At 36.0% G+C, this 20,960-nt stretch overlaps 1 protein-coding gene across 1 annotated transcript; it reads right to left on the reverse strand.

Moving 5' to 3' along the window:
- Positions 1 to 5,290: 5,290 nt before the first annotated feature.
- LOC103495718 (basic leucine zipper 43) lies at positions 5,291 to 6,635 on the reverse strand. Its single transcript, XM_051086984.1, has one exon. It carries the CDS (start codon positions 6,021 to 6,023, stop codon positions 5,532 to 5,534), a length of 492 nt encoding a protein of 163 aa, XP_050942941.1. The 5' UTR covers positions 6,024 to 6,635; the 3' UTR covers positions 5,291 to 5,531.
- Positions 6,636 to 20,960: the final 14,325 nt, after the last annotated feature.

Raw genomic sequence — 20,960 nt, forward strand, 5'->3', positions numbered from 1 at the left:
TTAGTATAAATGATGTGATCCTGAATTGTTCATGTAGAGACATGAAAGTAGAGGGTCCTATGTAAAGAGTTTGCATACGACTGGACCATTAAATAGTCACTTATACTTTATAACACTGTCAACATCTTAAAACTGACTATTTCTTTTAATTTGATGACCTAGGTAACTTAACCTTAATCCTGAGCTAACTATGAACTTTTTTTTATACAAGATTATTCTTGTATCTGCATAGGTGAAGACAACTCATCAACACTGGCCCAACATGCCTACTATTTTAGGGATAAGACTGGATGGATAACTGGAGTCATAAGATGCAAGATGAAATTCACTCTTGACCTCATTAGAGTCAGTAGATAGGTTGTTCCCTTATACACTGAATCCATGTCTTGAACAAGCGGCCCCACCTTCTCATTGGCCCAAGAAGGATTTGGTTTATAGGCTGGATCTTAAACTAGTGGTTCATTAGAGGATCGGTGGTACTTAAAGAACAAGAAGTAATCTCAAGGCGTAAAAAGGTAAATTAACCCAGTTGAGATTACGAACAACCTTTGAAGGGTCAACTTACTAATCAATGTCATACCAGGTAGACATAAATATATCTCTAGTGAGGGGAGTGCAACTACGGAAGTTTAGTGGAATGACCCGTTAGTTAATGAATGTTGATTAGCATGATCTAAAAGAGATTAGTTAGTTAATCTCGAATTGTTGGAGCCCATGATCTATAGGTCCACTAGGTCCCTCTACTAGCTCATTATGGTAATAAAATTTAGAATAGAGTGATTGAAAATTCGAAATAGATTGAGTTAATTTCGTTAAAAATATTTGATATTATTAGCGAGTTTTTGAGAAATATAAAGGATATTTAAATAAGATTTAAATATCAGTAAATTCGAATATAGATTCGAATTGGATTTATTGGGATTTAATTTAATATTATTTTATTAATATTAATTAATTATTTTAGCGGGTCTTTTAAAAAATATAAAAAAATGGCAAAGTATTTACACTGTATCGAACAATTCCGAAAATTGAAAAAGCCTAGAGGCTCACCGTGTAAAATACCCAAAAATGCGCCATCAACAATGCGCGTAATATATTTGGTACACGTTCGTTTAGATTTGACTATTGTTTGGTACACGATCGTTTAGATTTATTTTTTTAATTCTATCGCTTAATTTGGTTACACGATCGTTTAGATTTGGCTTCCCCAAATCTAAACCATTTTTTTTCAAAATTTGGTATACGATCGTTTAGATTTGGCTCCACGATCGTTTAGATTTGAGGTTACAAATCTAAATGATTTTTTTCCAAAATTTGGCATACGATCGTTTAGATTTGGCTACATGATTGTTTAGATTTGGCTACACGATCGTTTAGATTTGGCTACACGATCGTTTAGATTTGGCTACACGATCGTTTAGATTTGGTTACCCTAATTTAAATGCCAAACCAATTTTTTCAAGATTCTTTATACACCATCCTTTATATTTGGTTACCTAATTTAAACGTAAAAAAAAAAAAAAAAGAAGAAAGATGATCGATGCATGCAGTGAATGAAAAAAAAAAGAAAAGAAGAAAGAAGAAGAAAGACATGCACACACCTACAAAAAGAAAGAAGAATAAGAAAGACGATAAAAATAAATAGATTTGGTTACCCAAATCTAAAAACCAAAAAGATGGAAGAAATCACAGTTAAAAAAGAAGAGTATAAAGGAAGACGATAAAAAAATCGCAGAGAGAAGAAAAAAATGGAAGAACAAACTTGAAATATTTAAAAAATGGTTAACTTTATGGGCTTTGTTACATGAGCTGTAAATATTTCATGTTATATTTAGGAAAGTTTCCCTTATTTTAATCATTATTAAATCATAAAATAATTAAAAATTTATTTTTAGAAAATCAATTTAAAAATGGAGAATTGTAAAAGAAAAATTGCAAAATTGATAAAATATTTACAACTTATAGCAAAATTTTTAATTCTATTAATAATTGATATCAATAAACACCGATATGTTTCTATCAGTTGAACCAAAATTTTGCGTAAATATTTGAATTTATTTTACTATTTTTAAAAAGAGAAATTTTCATGAAGGTAACAAAACACCAAATTATTTACGGCTTGTGCAACAAAGTCAATAAAATTAGCTAGTTTTTTAAATATTTCAGGTTTGCCATTCCGTCTTTTTTCTCCTCCTATGATTTCTTTTATCGTCTTCCTCCTTGCTGTGATTTCTTTCGTCGTCTTTCTTCTTTTCCTCTTTTTTTTTCGTTGCGATTTCTTTCCATCGTCTTTCTTCTTTTTCTCTTCTTTTTATACGTTGTTTAATTTTTTCATCATCTTTCTTCTTTTTTCTCTTCTTTTTTTTCTTTCCATTATCTTTCTTCTTTTCTTCTTCTTATTTTTTACGTTGTTTAATTATGAGTAACCAAATCTAAATTATCGTGTACAAAAAATAGCAAAATAAAAAATATCGTGTATAAATTTGAGTAACCAAATCTAAACTATTATGTACAAGAAATAGCTGAATTTAAAAGATCCTGTATAAAGAATTTTGAAAAACAATTTTCAATCATTTAGATTGGAGTAGTCAAATGTAAACGATCGTGTAAAAAATAAACCATCTTATAAATAAATATAAAGAAACACGTATCAAAATAATTAAATAAATCGTTTATCTAAATCCAAACGATCGTGTACTAAAGAATCTTGAAAAAACAAATGGTCGTCCAAAGAAATAATCTACACGATCGTGTAAAAAAGTAAACGATCATATAACAAAAGAAAAACTATTTGTTTACCAAAATCTAAAGGATCGTGTAACCAATTTTAAATGTAACCAAATTAAACCATAGAATTAAAAAATAATTGACAAATTATATGACCAAATCTAAACGATTATGTATCATACAATAGCAAAATCTAAACGTGTATCAAATATATTAGGTGCACCTTGTTGTATTTTACACGGTTGACATGTAGTTTCTTCCGTTTTCAAGAAACCTTTAAAAATCAAATTTCTTGGAATTTTAAATTCAATTTCAAATTGAATTGTTTCTCCGTAACAAGACAATTTCCGTCTCTTCCACCGAACATCTCATTTGTATATATGTTGATGAGTTGGTTTGAAAAGACAAGGGGGGAGGGTTGATAAATTGAGTAGGTTTTTCGGTGAAGAATTGATCTCCTCGTAGTGGTTTTCAGACTCTTCTTCTAATATGCGCATGCCTGCTGGTGGTCTGCTGTTACCTCCTGTGTTGGCCTCTCGGGTTGTGAATCTGCTTTCTGATGAATCCCGGTCCCTCAGTGTCTCTATTAAGACATTGAGTGGTATTATTCATAGTCTAATGGATCGTCGTGCTGCTTTGGATTTGTTGGTACTTGACTTTTAGGCCTTGATATCTTCCTCTCATGCTAGCTTTCCTGATCCGTCTTCGTAGTTTTATTTTTCCAGCAAGCAAGGGGGGTATTAGTTTATTGGTTGGTCAGGTCTATGTTGTGGTTGGTTTTGTCCTGCTTCCTCTGTATTTTGTTTTGCTTTTACTGTCTTAATTTGTTATTGGTTGGTTATGGATATTGGCTCTTCTGTGATTGGATATGGTTTTGTTTTCTTCTGAATGAATGAATGGTTTACTAAGATATTTTTGAATTTTTGGCGTTGGCTGGATGTTTTCTCCTTGGATTGTGTTCTATTCTTACTTCTCCTAATTGGTTCTTAGTATTATTTATTCTCTTTGTGTGTTTTTAGAGTTGCTCTGGTTATGGTGGTTGTTTGGTGTTTGTTGGAGGTTTACGGTGTGCTTTAGGAGTTTGTTGAGAATCATGGTCTCACTTTCTTTATTTAATTATTCATTTATTTTTTATTAATTATGTTTGTATTAATTTATTCTTCTGGATTAGATTGTTTTGGGCTTTGGGTGTTGTTGAGACTTGATCCAAGTTTTTCGATTATGTTGGGCTACTGGCTTCTGTTCTTATTCGCTCAAGTTTGTTTTTGAAGTATGCAGATTGTGTTCTTGCTTTCGGGAATTCTTTCAGTAAGTGAAATATTGAAGAAGTTGCTGTGCTCTGCGGTGACTGATCGCATAATATTAATGAAGTTCTCTACTCAATGACATGCAGTGAAAATAGAGATTATTGACGATCAAGTGACGCTTGAGTGAACGATTGCACAGTGATGTCTGATTAAGGGGCGTGTCCTTAGTTGCTACTATGACAATTATTAGTGATTATTCTTTTGATTCATTTATCAGTAAAATGTTATCACTGTGTACAGCATGTTGAGAATGTATATAAATGTCAGTACTATATGTCATAACTCTGTAATCATGAATTAGATCATAAGTCAATATATAATCTTTTATCATGGGTCAAGGACTCCAGATATAGAAGTGTTGTGTCGTCGAATTGGATTACCAATGTTTGGTATTATTCTTTATTGTTGTTTCAGTTATTGCATCAGTTATTGAGTCGAGTATTAGGTAAGTTTTCATTTTTCAATATGTACCGTTTGAAACTACCGTCATGAATTGGTTTCCTTCATCCGAGTATTGTTCAGGTTCTTGCTGAGATTATTAGACAGTAATGCCTTTGATTGATCAGACATCCTTTCCAGTGAGAAGTCATATCAGAGACTTGATGAATTCACAGACTAATTCGAATGGGCAACTGATGGGAATCACCACAAGATATATTAAAAGTTCTACCAAAGAAATAATGATATTAAATAAATAAAATTAAGGCTTCTGTAAACTGAATTGTAAAATGTTGACATATGTTATATTGCTGAAATTTCTGGGATTTATACAAGCTAATTTACTTTACTTGACCAATTTCAATTTTATTTGGGCCGTGACAAGTCTCAAAATCTGTGAATAGTCTTGTTGTGTTTCTTTTCAAAATGTACTCCTGTTGGCAAATTTTGTTTCATGAACCAGAACCCCTCCCCTCCTTATTTCAATACATTTCCAACTATAAGCCACCTATGCCACTCAGGGACGTTTTCCACCGAAGTATCTTTTTCCCTCAGCTATTCTCAACTTCATGGCTTGTGTCCGTATTTTGTTATATCCTGCTAAGGTGACAATTTCTGTACTGCAATTGATAATTTTGTCTGTTGTCAGACAATAATAGTGGAACGGGATCTTTTATTGAATTCTAAGAGGTGGTTTAACTTGAACCAACTCCTCAAATCCCAACTCTGCTCAAGGAGATAGGAAAAGGAATAAGAATAAATATGCATCTTAATTTTTCTATCTAAAGATAGTTTTCGGAGAGTTTTTATGATCACAGTTGAAGGAATTCAGAGGGATGACTAAATAAGTACCTTTTATTTTTTCTAAAGTTTCGTACAACTTCAGAGGTAGGTAAAGATTTCGTGGCAAGATTAAAGAAAAGGACCATTATTGGCAAAGAAAAACTCAAAAACTTTGCCTCTAGCTCAGCCTTGCAAGATTGAAACTCATTTAAACTGGATCAACTATTCATGTCTTCGAATAGCTTTCGTGCAGGAAACCACTTGAAGGAGATGTCTTCAAGGTAGATAAGGATTATGGAGTTGGAAGTCTGTAAGCATTTGACGAAGTTCAGATGCTTCCTCCTTAAGCTGAGCATTCTCCTGTAGAGCTCGATCATGACACTCAGAGACTTGGTTCAACTTGTCTATTAGTTGGTGGTTTTCATTCCTGAGCCAAAGAACTTGAGACCACAGCTCATCCAAATGTTTCTGCTTGCGCATTCTTGACCGACGTGCCGACTCTCTATTAGATATCATCCTCCTCTGTTTCCTCTCATTGATGAGGCTTAGTTGTTGGTCTTCTGCTTCATCAGAAGTTGAGTTACTGCTTAAAGATGGTGGATTCATATCTTGCACTTGGGAAGGATATTGAAATTTTGATGATGGATTAGAAAACTGATTACTATGCATCCTGTTTGTGCTGTCATGGGGCATGATAAATTGAGAAGAATATAGAGATGGGTTGGATGAAAGAAGATAATGGAGACTTGCAATTTCACCAGGCTGCATGGCCAATGTTTTTTAAATCTTGCAGGTAGGTTCTTGGAAGGGGAAAAAAAGATGCTTCAAGTGGAACTTGGGGATGTTGTTGATAGAGTGGTTTACATTTATAGGATTGAAAAAGCTTGAAGTGCCCCCACCACCATCAAGCAAGTTTCTTAAAAACTTGGACCATGCAGATTATGTCTATGTTCTGCAATGTTCATGTATGCATAAATAAATTCAGATAGGGTTGGCTTTACATGGTTATGCCATGGTTCTATGCATGTCTAATATGTATCCATGTTGTACATATATACACTGAAATTCCGACTCTCTATGGATAATCCTTTTCTGATCAGGTTTTTGCTTACATCAGGCAAAGAAAGTGTACATTGTGGTAAATATAATAATTGTGATGGTAGAATTTTGGAGGAAGAAAGAACTGGGCAAGATTGGAGTTCAAGAAGTCAATTCTAAAGGATGAAATTTGTGTAAGGTGGCTTCTGGAATAATAATATTTATTTGTAGCCAATTGGACTTTGCGTGAGAGGATATGAAAGGAGGAATCAGGTTAAGGAAGGTAAGCCTTTCTATATCCACAAGAACGTATTTTTTTATTGACTTATTATAATAGATGACTCAAATACCACTCTGATTACAGCCAGATTAGAATATTAAATTACAAAAGTTAGACTTGTTTTCGAGCATGCCTTCTTATTTTAGTATATTTTGGAAGATTCTACAGCCTGATGTGTTATGGTATTGGGAATTCAAGAGAAAAAAAAAATCCCCTTTCTCTCTCATGGGGTTGGGTTAGACAAAAGAAGAACAAGTGCAAATGGAAAAACCATTACAAGAAAGTACAGTAATCAACAAAACACTATCTTTTAAAATACTTTATATTCTTATAAAGGAGCCATTCATTACATCTTTTCACCACTGAAATGGACATAACTTTTTTTTTATATAATTTATTTAATCGATTTCATTTCTAGAACTGGAATATAAACGAGAAAGCTTATTGCTGCTGAAGGGGGAAAAAGTCCTAATAACTATTTGTTCTGTGTCTCAAGGTACTTCATGGCAATCTGTTTCAGCCTCTACTTTATTTTCACTTTAAAATTTTATGTCTGAGACTGATAAAATAAATGGTTAGTGGTTTTCATTTAACCATACCTCGGGTAGGTCTCTTCCATTGCAAGCTGTGTTTAATGGTGTCACTTTGCACAGGAACTTCAGTAACTATTAGTTTATCTCTTTTTCTATTGTGTCACTTTGCATAGAGAGCAATTTTAGTTATAATGTCTGGAGTTAAAAAGAAGTTTGTATTTGGAGTGTAGAGTTGAAAAATGAAGTTTCTCAAATAATTGTGCTGAAGAGAGAAGAAAAGAAAGATGAAGTTGTTCAATAAATCTACGATCTTTAGTCAACACTATTGAAGTTGGTGGAATTGAGTTATTTCTCCAATATTTTTAGACAATGGCAGACATTGGGAAGTTTCAAACAAACAAAATAGGCCATTGTGGTCAAAATTCAAGCTTGGTGGGTGCATCAAAGTCACATTGTGGCGCTAATTCCATCAGAAGCAAGAAGAAAAATATTGGACCTCTAAACCACCCAATTGAGTGGGGAGATATCATGTTTTATAGTGGTGAGAATAGATTGTAGAGGAGTTGGTTAATTATTTTTTTTTCTTTCTTTTTGGTTTTACACCATTTTAGTTGTCCATCAATTTGGGAGCTTGAACCAGGTCCCTTGCTTGGAAAATGCACCCCCTCACACTTGAAAAACTTATAGAACGATATTGCCATAATATTTTTGCTTCTCTCTCTATTAGATAGATATAAATTTGAGGTATTTTTATAGATTTTTTATGCATATATGTAAAATTCGAAATAATCTAAATTAAAAGTTCCTCCCCCAAAATAAGTCTTCCACATATGAGGTTTATGGTAAGGTTGAGTGGGGTTTAGAGTCAACAATTTCATCAGACATATTTAGACCTCTCTTTCTTTCTTGTCTTCTCTTTGTTTACTTACTCTCTCTCTCCTTTTTTTTTTTTTTTTTTGGTTGTTGTTGTTTGGAATATGGATGTATTACCCTTTGTGATAAAAAAAAATGTATCACTGCATTTGAATGCAGTACCCTCTGTCATTAATGATATTTTGTTGACTTGTACAGTTTTGTACGTTTGTATTCATTATTGGCCGATGATTATCTAATTTTAAAAATGGGTATTTTCATAAATATAATAAATGGACCACACGTCGCGTGTAATTCTTTTTTTAGACGATCATGATACATGATCATGTAGGAATGATATATGATTGTCTAGAAAATGATACATTATCGTGTAGTTCTTTTTAACGATGAAGAGAATGTTTAGTGTAATTCTTCGTTTAAATGATCATGATAAGCGATCGTATAGGAAATGATACACGATTGTGTAGAAAATGATAACAATTGTGTAGTTCCTTTTAACGATGGAAATGATTCATGTAATTCTTCTTCTAAACCATCATGATATGCGATTGTGTAGGAAATGATATATGATCATTTAGGAAATGAAAATCATGTAGTTCTTTTCAAAGATAGGAAAAATGTTTCGTGTAATTATTCTTCTAAACGATCATGATATACAATTGTGTAGAAAATGATAGACGATCATCTAGAAAATGATACACGATCGTGTATTACTTTTCAAAGATGGAAAAAATGCTTCGGGTTATTCTTCTCTTAAACAATCATGATACGCAATCGTGTAGGAAATGATACACGATTGTGTAGAAAATGTTTCAAATCTAAACGATCATTTAGATCATATTAAAGAGATATTTAAACGATCTTGATATTTTGGAAGATGAGCAATAAGAAAGAAAGAGAAGACGAAGAAAGAAAGAAATAAAAAGAAAAGATAATAAAAAAGAAAGAAAGAAAATATTGGAAGAAATCTGCATTTTATTTACCCAAAAGAAGATGGAAGAGGGAGCCGAAGAAATCTGGAATAAAAATAAAAATAGAAGAAGAAATAACTAAAAAAATCTAGAAGATAAGATGAATAAATCGCAAAAAAAAAAAAAAAATACAAAAGAGAAATGACGAATCATTATCAATATAAAGGGAAAATCTAGAATTAATAAAAATTTCTACAAATATAGGGGCTTTTTTATTTTGGTATATAGATCGTAAATATTTTGATGTTTTATTATATTTATGAAAATTAATCTTTTATAAAGGATTTTTAAATAAACGTTTACTTTAGAATTGATTTGTGTAGATACAATTGTAATATGTTTTAAAAGATAAAAAAAAAAAACGGTTAGGATTCTTTTTAGATTACTTCTACCTATTTCAAAATTAATTATCTCAAACATACTGTTTTTGGATTGTTTATTATTATTATTCTTCTTTTTTTTCTTTTTTGAAATCCACACATATTTGTTTAGTAGTAGTAAAGACACCTCAATTTTAAAAAAGTGCTTAGGTAGCAACTGATGTGCTACATCCCACCCACTAGGCTTGAAATGTGGAATGAAGCCAACTGATATCGTTCCCATTCTGAACAACACAAGCTGTCCCTAACCACTTAAACTTTGGAAAAACTAAACAACTTTAAACAAAATAAAACTTGAGCAGTGGGCTAGTATACTAAAAGGCCAATAATTATAGACGATGCTTCCAAAACAAAAGGAGCCATAACAAAACGACTAACTTAACTTTACACATGAGAACCTGACCTGGCTTGACCTAGGGTACTAACAAAAAGAAATAAAAACTATCAATAAACTGACACAACAGACTAGTGGCGACGATCAAACTTTTGGATCACGATCTCTTCTTTGAAAGTGGAAAACATTTGGAAAGGGTGAGCTAAAAAGGTCAGTGAGTGATGGTTTTACAAAACATACTTTTGAAGCATTAAATCTTAAACTTAAATCTTTGACATAAATAAATCATGAAACAAAATCATAAAACATAAAATCTTTAAACGTCATTCAGATTAAACTCTTTCTTCTTTTAAATGTTCTTTTGCTTTCTAAACATAAATTTTTGCTTACTTATCTCCGATAGTTCTTCCTTTTCTAAAACAATTCTTTCTCTTTAACTATTATACCACATGAATCACAAGGATGGAATCTGATGCACTTTTGTGGCCCTCATCCAGTGATACGATACTTACGATAGGTAATCTAAGGCATCAGTAGTGTCCTCGCTTGTTATAGCCGCTAACCATGCCAGCATAGATTGTTCCCGTAAGGAGGTAGCGTTTAACCCTCCCTCGATGGTCAGTTTTAAATTTAAGGGAGAAGGGTCAAGGTTGTTACCTCAGGTAATCTCAACCATGAGGGCCAACAAACTGCTCAGTCAGGGTACTTGGAGTATCTTAGCGAGCGTGGTGGATACTAGAGAGGTCGATGTATCCCTGTCATCAGAACTAGTGGTAAGGGACTATCCGGATGTCTTTCCTGAAGAACTTCCAGGGTTACCTCCTCACAGAGAGGTTGAGTTTGCCATAGAGCTGGAGAAGAGCACGGTTCCTATATCCAGAGCCCCTTACAGAATGGCCCCTGCAGAGCTGAAAGAACTGAAGGTGCAGTTACAAGAATTGCTTGATAAGGGATTCATTCGACCGAGCGTGTCACCTTGGGGTGCGCCAGTTTTATTTGTTAAGAAGAAGGATGGATCGATGCGTCTATGCATTGACTATAGGGAGTTGAACAAGGTAACCGTAAAGAACAGATATCCCTTGCCCAGGATCGACGATCTATTTGACCAGTTACAGGGAGCCACAGTGTTCTCTAAGATTGATCTTCGGTCGGGATACCATCAGCTGAGGATTAAGGATGGTGATGTACCGAAGACAGCATTTCGTTCTAGATATGGACACTACGAGTTTATTGTGATGTCTTTTGGTTTGACGAATGCTCCGGCAGTGTTTATGGACTTGATGAACAGAGTGTTTAGGGAGTTCCTAGACACTTTTGTGATCGTGTTTATTGATGATATCTTTATATATTCCAAGACGGAGGTCGAGCATGAGGAGCATTTACGTATGGTTTTGCAAACACTTAGGGATAATAAGTTGTATGCAAAGTTCTCGAAATGCGAGTTTTGGCTGAAGCAGGTGTCCTTCCTAGGCCATGTGGTTTCTAAGGCTGGAGTCTCTGTGTATCCAGCTAAGATAGAGGCAGTCACCGGTTGGACCCGACCTTCCACAGTCAGTGAGGTTTGTAGCTTTCTAGGTTTAGCAGGTTATTATCGACGGTTTGTGGAGAACTTTTCTCGTATAGCTACCCCTCTTACCCAGTTGACCAGGAAGGGAGCTCCTTTTGTTTGGAGCAAGGCATGTGAGGACAGTTTCCAGAACCTTAAACAAAAGTTAGTTACCACACCGGTTCTTACTGTACCTGATGGTTCAGGCAGTTTTGTGATTTATAGTGATGCTTCCAAGAAAGGTTTGGGTTGTGTATTGATGCAGCAAGGTAAGGTAGTAGCTTATGCTTCGCGTCTGTTGAAGAGTCATGAGCAGAATTACTCTACACACGATTTAGAGTTGGCAGCAGTGGTTTTTGCATTGAAAATATGGAGGCATTACTTGTATGGTGAAAAGATACAGATCTTCACGGATCATAAGAGCTTGAAATACTTCTTTACTCAGAAGGAATTGAATATGAGACAACGAAGATGGCTTGAGTTAGTGAAGGATTACGACTGTGAGATACTGTATCATCCAGGCAAGGCAAATGTGGTAGCTGATGCTCTTAGTAGAAAGGTATCACATTCAGCAGCACTTATTACCCGACATGTCACACCCCCTCCCGGACTACCTGCTACCTTAGACCGAAAGATGGCGTGAAGCTGACGAACAACGCTTTTCTGTACCTGTATCTGTCGACTCTACTTAAAACTTTCATGTGATGAACTTGCCAATCTAGTATATAAACTATTGTACATGCCACAAAACACAGCGGATCCTAGGCTAGTCAAACACAGCTAGTCAAACACATACATGAAGTGTACCTCAAATTTACCGATTTCACGAGTAAACCTAAAGACACCTTAATCAAAATATAACCAACAAAATTTACACAACTACAGCTCCTAAAGCTTATACAAACTGTGGAGTATCTATAACATACAAGGGTGTATATACACCACAACACAACAGACTCTATGCCCAACTCAAAACACGTACTGGCAATCGATAATGAAGCTTCCGCAGACTAAGGCAGTCTATCAGGCACCAGGAAGTCGATCTCTACCTGGAAAATGGGTAAAACATTTTGGAAAGGGTGAGCTATGGAGCTCAGTGAGTGACTCAGTTTAAAACTATGAATTTAAAGATAAGAGCACGTGAAAACTTTACACATATAAATCTGTTTATACAAGTCGTAAGTGTAAATGTGTAATAGTAAGAATAGCTTCCTTAAATACTCAGCATGTTCATCATTGAAATCTAGCAAGGCATATCAAGTATATCAAAGCATTTTAACTAACATGACGAATCTACGTTGTGTAGGGTACACCTAGTACAACAACGTTTACAAGCACTACGATGTAGTGGGGCCCGCCCAGCACTCCCATCGTCTTTGTCGTAGTGGGGCCCGCCCAGCACTCACGACAGCATCGTTGTTACGGAGTACACTCAACGTCAACAACGAAATCTAACCAGTGTGCACACGGTAATCTCTAGCCTCAGGCTCAAGATCTCAGTCATGTAGTTAATGAAAATTTCATAAATCATCATAAAATATTAAAACATGCCTGCTTATAAATTTTACACAAAGCTCGAACTTTACTCAGCTCTTTCGTGGAAAATTGTAGTTCTTAAAACAAAACTTCATACTAATTCATGCTTTGCTTAAAATATTGTGGTTTAAATACTTTCCAAACATTTAATATCTACGTGCTAGCATAAATTTCTTTAAGAAATCTAGTCTCCAAATGTATACTTGAAAATAGTCATGAAATTCAAATACCTTTCATGGCTTCGTAAATAAACATTTATCGCATTCAATCATAATAACAGTTATGGAAAATATTTCAAAGTTGGTTTTGTCACTCACAGTCTTGGGCTAGATCCTTGGTCTATAAGCTCGGTTTAATTCTTCTCGGCCTGCCAACAACCCAACCGAGTATTAAAACCTTAAACATTCTGGTTTCCTAAAGATATACATAACATGTCGCACCAAAGATGACGCTCGAAATCAAAGCTTAAGAAATAAAATCTTATTTCAACAATTCTCTAAAATTTCCAGATTTCTAACATAAACTTCAAAGAACTATAACTTTCTCAATACTTAACCACAATGAGTGTTCTTTATATCAAACTCTTCATTTTGAGATCCTCTAAAACTTACTTGAAGACATATAAATCTGATTCCCCGTGCATAAACACATATAACCCTCAAAACAGAACCACTTCCAGAATCGCGCGCACACGACCTCTTTAACTTGTTCCTACAATTTGACCAATTTTTAGTCGTTTTTGGTTTACAATTTCTTCATGAAAGTTGTAGTAAATTGAATAAGCTTTCCAACCATATCAAATAGAAATTCTAACTCCACCGATACACTCTGAAATACAAGAAAAACCAGAGAACTCCTGATTTCGAGTGAAAACCAACTGCCCTGTTTTCTTCATCAAAAAGCACCAAATGAAAATCCGAATTTGCTCCAACGTTCTTCATAAAGTTTGTTTAAAAATGAGTTAACTTTCGGTAAATGTAAATCTCACCTCTTAATTCCTTTTGAAGAGTTCAAACCGAATTAAAAACCAGTGATGTGCAGAATGAACTAAAATTCAGCCATTGATACACTTTGCTTGAGTTCTCCTCCTCTTCTTCAACCTAAAAATTCTAGTAAAATTTCTCTTCTTCTTCCAAACTCTCTCTTAGAAGTTCTCTGCAAATTGAAGAAGGAAAAAGAACAAAAAAATAAAGGGAACTTGGATGTCTTCAAACTTGGCGGTGAAGGGAAGAGAAGAAGAAGAAGAAAAGAGAAAATGAAATTTTCTTCTCCTTTTCTTCTTTTTGTCCTTTCTTTTCTTTCTTTTCTTTAATTAATTTAATAAAACTATTTAATATATAAATATATATATTTATATTTACACTTAATTTCCATTTTTTTTCTTTTTTTTTCTAGATTTAAAGAAATTAAGAAATCCTCCTGGCCTCTGTCTTACTGGTTTAACCTGTTGACAAATCAAACATCTATCAACATATTCAGCTATCTCTTGCTTCATTCCAGACCACCAATAAGTCTTCTTTAAAGTTCTGTACATCTTGGTGCTACCTGGATGCATAGCGTAAGCTGAACTGTGAGCTTCTTCTAGAATAGCATTCTTAAGCTCACTGATATTCGGAACACATAATCTTCCTTGTTTAACAATGGCTCCATCTGTTCTCAGCTCAAACTCCACCTCTAAGCCTTTCTTGGATTTCTCAAACTTCTTATGTAAATTACTGTCTTCTGACTGTCTTCTTACAATCTCAGTTACTAGAGAAGACCGAACCTGAAATTGAGCTAAGAGACTTCCTGAATCCTCTGTAGTTACTACTGCCTTGGAACCTCTTAACTCATTCAACAAAGCTACTCGAATACCACACAAGGCACTCTTCGGAAGTCTTGACTTCCTACTTAATGCATCTGCTACTACGTTGGCCTTACCTGGATGATATTCTATAGTACAATCATAATCTTTAATCAGTTCTAGCCATCGCCTTTGTCTCAGATTTAGCTCTTTTTGATCAAAAATATACTTCAGACTTTTATGATCTGTGAAAATATGGCACTTTTCCCCGAACAAATAGTGTCTCCAGATTTTTAGTGCTAAAACAACTGCTGCTAGCTCAAGATCATGGGTAGGGTAATTACACTCATGCTCCTTAAAATGCCTTGAAGCATAAGCTATTACATTCCCATCTTGCATAAGCACACAACCTAATCCTAGCCTTGAAGCATCACAATAAATCACATAGTCCTTCCCTGTTACAGGAAGTGCCAAAATAGGTGCTGTAACTAGTCTTTTCTTCAATTCCTGAAAACTTTGCTCGCATTTATCTGACCACTCAAACTTAACATTCTTCCTTGTCAAAGCGGTCAAAGGCAATGCCAATCGAGAGAAATCCTCAATAAAACGCCTATAGTATCCTGCCAAACCCAGGAAACTACGTACTTCTGTCGCACTAATTGGTCTTTCCCAATTGACAACCGCTTCTACTTTTTGTGGATCGACACTAACTCCTTTTGCTGAAACTACATGCCCCAAAAATACTACCTGTTCCAACCAGAACTCACATTTGCTGAACTTAGCGTATAACTGTTTTTCACGTAGAGTCTGTAGAACAATCCTCAGATGTTCCTCATGAGATTCTCTGTCAACTGAGTAAATTAATATATCATCAATGAACACAATCACAAACTGATCTAAATACCGATGGAAGATCCTGTTCATGAGATCCATGAAAACCGCTGGCGCATTCGTTAAACCGAATGGCATAACTCGAAACTCATAATGCCCATACCTCGTTCTAAATGCTGTCTTAGCAATATCTGATTCTCTAACCTTCAACTGGTGGTATCCTGACCTTAAGTCAATCTTAGAGAACAACGTTGCTCCCCTTAGTTGATCAAATAAGTCATCGATGCGTGGTAAAGGATACTTGTTACGTATTGTAACCTTGTTTAACTGTCTATAGTCAATACATAATCTGAGGGTACCATCTTTCTTTTTCACAAAAAGCACTGGTGCTCCCCACGGCGAAACACTAGGCCTGATGTATCCCTTGTCAACTAGTTCCTGTAACTGCATCTTCAATTCTTTTAGCTCGCTTGGAGCCATTCTATACGGGGCCTGTGAAATAGGTGCTGTTCCTGGTAATAATTCAATGGTGAACTCAATCTCTCTATCAGGTGGCAAACCTGACAGATCATCTGGAAATACATCAAGAAACTCTTTCACCACAGGAACATCTTCTGGCTTTAGTTTTTCTCTCTGCACTACTACGATGTGTGCAAGAAACGCTGTGCAACCCTTCCTCAGTAATTTCTCAGCTTTCAAAACTGAGATTAGACTTCTAGAAACGGCCTTCCTCATACCTCTAAAAACCACTTCAGCAAAGCCTGGTTTTCTGAAAACCACTTCCTTCCTATGGCAATCCATAGATGCATAATGAGCAAATAAGAAATCCATTCCCAAAATTACATCTAACCTCTGCAACTCTAGTGGTAGCAAGTCCACTAGCAAACTGATACCTTCTACTAAAACTTCACAATTACGTAACACCTCATTAACAAGTAAAACGTCACCAACTGGAGTGTATATAGCTAACCCCTCAGATAAAGGCTCTAGCATCCTATTCAACTTAGTCAGAAATATACTAGAAACAAAGGAATGCGTAGCACCTGGATCAAATAAAACATCTGCAGGTACATTACAAATAAGAATCGTACCAGTAATAACGTCTGGTGCATCCTCTACTTCTTGTTGAGTCATAGCATAGACTTTTCCCTGTTGCCTCGGTCTTCCAACAACTCCCTTTTGCCTTGCACCACTGGTGCCCTCTGTTGGAACCACTGAAACTCTCGATTGCTCAATTGTCTGGGACCCAACTCCCTGATCTCTCTGAACTGTCATGTTCAACTGCGGACAATCTTTCTTGAAATGTCCTGGCTGTCCGCACTGGTAACATACACCAGCACCTACCAAACACTGACCCCGATGGTTCCTGCCACAACTCGTGCATGGTATTCGCCTGACGGTACTAGCAATGGACTCCTGACCTGGTTGCGATCTTACTGTTGATCTAATGGGTTGACTAGGTATTCTCTGGCTCTGTCTCTGAAAAACACTACCATAACTCACGTTCCTCGATGCTTGGCCTCCAGAGCGATTCTTAAAATCTTGACGGCTTGAAATATTTATCCCAGGCGTGAACCTCCGCTGCTCACGGCCTCTAAATCCACTAGCTGTTGAAGTCCCACGACTAAGCTCCACTGCCGATTTCTCTTCTGTTATACTCTGCTCCACACGAAGGGCAGTCTCCACTAACTGAGAGAAATTTGTCCACTTAGCAATGGCTGTAACTGGGGTACGTATTTCAAAATGCAACCCTCTTTCAAACCTTCGGCACCTGTCACTCTCAGAAGCTATAATAACGTCAGCATACCGTGAAAGCTCGGTATACTTCCTCTCATACTCAGCCACTTAAAGTGATCCTTGTTTCAACCCCAGAAATTCATCCCTCTTGGCTTCGCAGTATGTGCTGGGATAATACTTATCTTCGAATATGCCTCTAAAAGTCTGCCAGTCTAAAGCACGTGCATCACTGCGTCTTGCTAATATAGATTTCCACCATCCTTCAGCCTCTTTTTGCAACAAAAATGTGGCCAATCTAACCTTTCGCTCCTCAGGACAATTCATCACATCAAAACACTTTTCAAGCATATTCAACCAGTTCTCTGCATCAGCTGGATCTGTGGAACCTTCAAACACTGTAGCTCCTAACTTCTTCAGCCGTTCAATTCCGTATGCCTTTTCTGGATCTCTAGGCTCTGCTCTATCTATCCTTGCTATTTCCTGTGTTGTTCTCGCAAACTGCTCATTTCCTGCACCACCTCGAACTCCTAGGGTACTAGATTCCCCTACAGATGGACTTTGGGTAGGACCTTGCATCCCGTCCTGATTCTGCCGGCGTCGTCTACCAGTACGTGGTGGCATGACTCCTATAATATGTTAACACATTAGACATACTATAAATACTTAACTCAAATGCATGATACTAAATGTCTACTCACGTATTAATAATAATTGGACTCACTTCTACCCTTACCTAGACCATACTCCACTAGTTCCCTTTAAGCTAACTTGACGTTCAATTATTTACTTTCCAGTTTCTTCTTAGAGCTAACCGCTCTACCTTAATTCCCATGGAGCAAACTGCTCTGATACCAAGTTGTCACACCCCCTCCCGGACTACCTGCTACCTTAGACCGAAAGATGGCGTGAAGCCGACGAATAACGCTTTTCTGTACCTGTATCTGTCGACTCTACTTAAAACTTTCATGTGATGAACTTGCCAATCTAGTATATAAACTATTGTACATGCCACAAAACACAGCGGATCCTAGGCTAGTCAAACACAGCTAGTCAAACACATACATGAAGTGTACCTCAAATTTACCGATTTCACGAGTAAACCTAAAGACACCTTAATCAAAATATAACCAACAAAATTTACACAACTACAGCTCCTAAAGCTTATACAAACTATGGAGTATCTATAACATACAAGGGTGTATATACACCACAACACAACAGACTCTATGCCCAACTCAAAACACGTACTGGCAATCGATAATGAAGCTTCCGCAGACTAAGGCAGTCTATCAGGCACCGGGAAGTCGATCTCTACCTGGAAAATGGGTAAAACATTTTGGAAAGGGTGAGCTATGGAGCTCAGTGAGTGACTCAGTTTAAAACTATGAATTTAAAGATAAGAGCACGTGAAAACTTTACACATATAAATCTGTTTATACAAGTCGTAAGTGTAAATGTGTAATAGTAAGAATAGCTTCCTTAAATACTCAGCATGTTCATCATTGAAATCTAGCAAGGCATATCAAGTATATCGAAGCATTTTAACTAACATGACGAATCTACGTTGTGTAGGGTACACCTAGTACAACAACGTTTACAAGCACTACGATGTAGTGGGGCCCGCCCAGCACTCCCATCGTCTTTGTCGTAGTGGGGCCCGCCCAGCACTCACGACAGCATCGTTGTTACGGAGTACACTCAACGTCAACAACGAAATCTAACCAGTGTGCACACGGTAATCTCTAGCCTCAGGCTCAAGATCTCAGTCATGTAGTTAATGAAAATTTCATAAATCATCATAAAATATTAAAACATGCCTGCTTATAAATTTTACACAAAGCTCGAACTTTACTCAGCTCTTTCGTGGAAAATTGTAGTTCTTAAAACAAAACTTCATACTAATTCATGCTTTGCTTAAAATATTGTGGTTTAAATACTTTCCAAACATTTAATATCTACGTGCTAGCATAAATTTCTTTAAGAAATCTAGTCTCCAAATGTATACTTGAAAATAGTCATGAAATTCAAATACCTTTCATGGCTTCGTAAATAAACATTTATCGCATTCAATCATAATAACAGTTATGGAAAATATTTCAAAGTTGGTTTTGTCACTCACAGTCTTGGGCTAGATCCTTGGTCTATAAGCTCGGTTTAATTCTTCTCGGCCTGCCAACAACCCAACCGAGTATTAAAACCTTAAACATTCTGGTTTCCTAAAGATATACATAACATGTCGCACCAAAGATGACGCTCGAAATCAAAGCTTAAGAAATAAAATCCTATTTCAACAATTCTCTAAAATTTCCAGATTTCTAACATAAACTTCAAAGAACTATAACTTTCTCAATACTTAACCACAATGAGTGTTCTTTATATCAAACTCTTCATTTTGAGATCCTCTAAAACATACCTGAAGACAAATAAATCTGATTCCCCGTGCATAAACACATATAACCCTCAAAACAGAACCACTTCCAGAATCGCGCGCACACGACCTCTTTAACTTGTTCCTACAATTTGACCAATATTTAGTCGTTTTTGGTTTACAATTTCTTCATGAAAGTTGTAGTAAATTGAATAATCTTTCCAACCATATCAAATAGAAATTCTAACTCCACCGATACACTCTGAAATAGAAGAAAAACCAGAGAACTCCTGATTTCGAGTGAAAACCAACTGCCCTGTTTTCTTCATCAAAGAGCACCAATTGAAAATCCGAATTTGCTCCAACGTTCTTCATAAAGTTTGTTTAAAAATGAGTTAACTTTCGGTAAATGTAAATCTCACCTCTTAATTCCTTTTGAAGAGTTCAAACCGAATTAAAAACCAGTGATGTGCGGAATGAACTAAAATTCAGCCATTGATACACTTTGCTTGAGTTCTCCTCCTCTTCTTCAACCTAAAAATTCTAGTAAAATTTCTCTTCTTCTTCCAAACTCTCTCTTAGAAGTTCTCTGCAAATTGAAGAAGGAAAAAGAACAAAAAAATAAAGGGAACTTGGATGTCTTCAAACTTGGCGGTGAAGGGAAGAGAAGAAGAAGAAGAAAAGAGAAAATGAAATTTTCTTCTCCTTTTCTTCTTTTTGTCCTTTCTTTTCTTTCTTTTCTTTAATTAATTTAATAAAACTATTTAATATATAAATATATATATTTATATTTACACTTAATTTCCATTTTTTTTCTTTTTTTTTTCCAGATTTAAAGAAATTAAACCAAGAAAATATCGGGTTTACACGACAGGCCCCATTGCATCGAGATCTTGAGCGGGCTGAGATTGCAGTGTCAGTGGGGGCAGTCACTATGCAGTTAGCCCAGTTGACGGTACAGCCGACTTTGAGGCAAAGGATCATTGATGCTCAAAGTAACGATCCTTATTTGGTTGAGAAGCGGGGCCTAGCAGAGGCAGGGCAGGCGGTTGAGTTCTCCATATCCTCTGATGGTGGACTTTTGTTTGAGAGACGCCTCTGTGTGCCATCAGATAGTGCAGTTAAAACAGAATTATTATCTGAGGCTCACAGTTCCCCATTTTCCATGCACCCAGATAGTACGAAGATGTATCAGGACCTGAAGCGGGTTTATTGGTGGCGTAACATGAAGAGAGAGGTAGCATAATTTGTTAGTAAATGCTTGGTGTGTCAGCAGGTTAAGGCACCAAGGCAGAAACCAGCAGGTTTATTACAACCCTTGAGCATACCGGAATGGAAGTGGGAAAATGTGTCCATGGATTTCATTACAGGACTGCCAAGAACTCTGAGGGGTTTTTCAGTGATTTGGGTTGTGGTGGACAGACTTACCAAATCAGCGCACTTCGTTCCGGGTAAATCCACCTATACTGCTAGTAAGTGGGCACAGCTATACATG

This window comes from Cucumis melo, chromosome 7 (assembly GCF_025177605.1).
Source record: "Cucumis melo cultivar AY chromosome 7, USDA_Cmelo_AY_1.0, whole genome shotgun sequence".
Taxonomy (NCBI): domain Eukaryota; kingdom Viridiplantae; phylum Streptophyta; class Magnoliopsida; order Cucurbitales; family Cucurbitaceae; genus Cucumis; species Cucumis melo.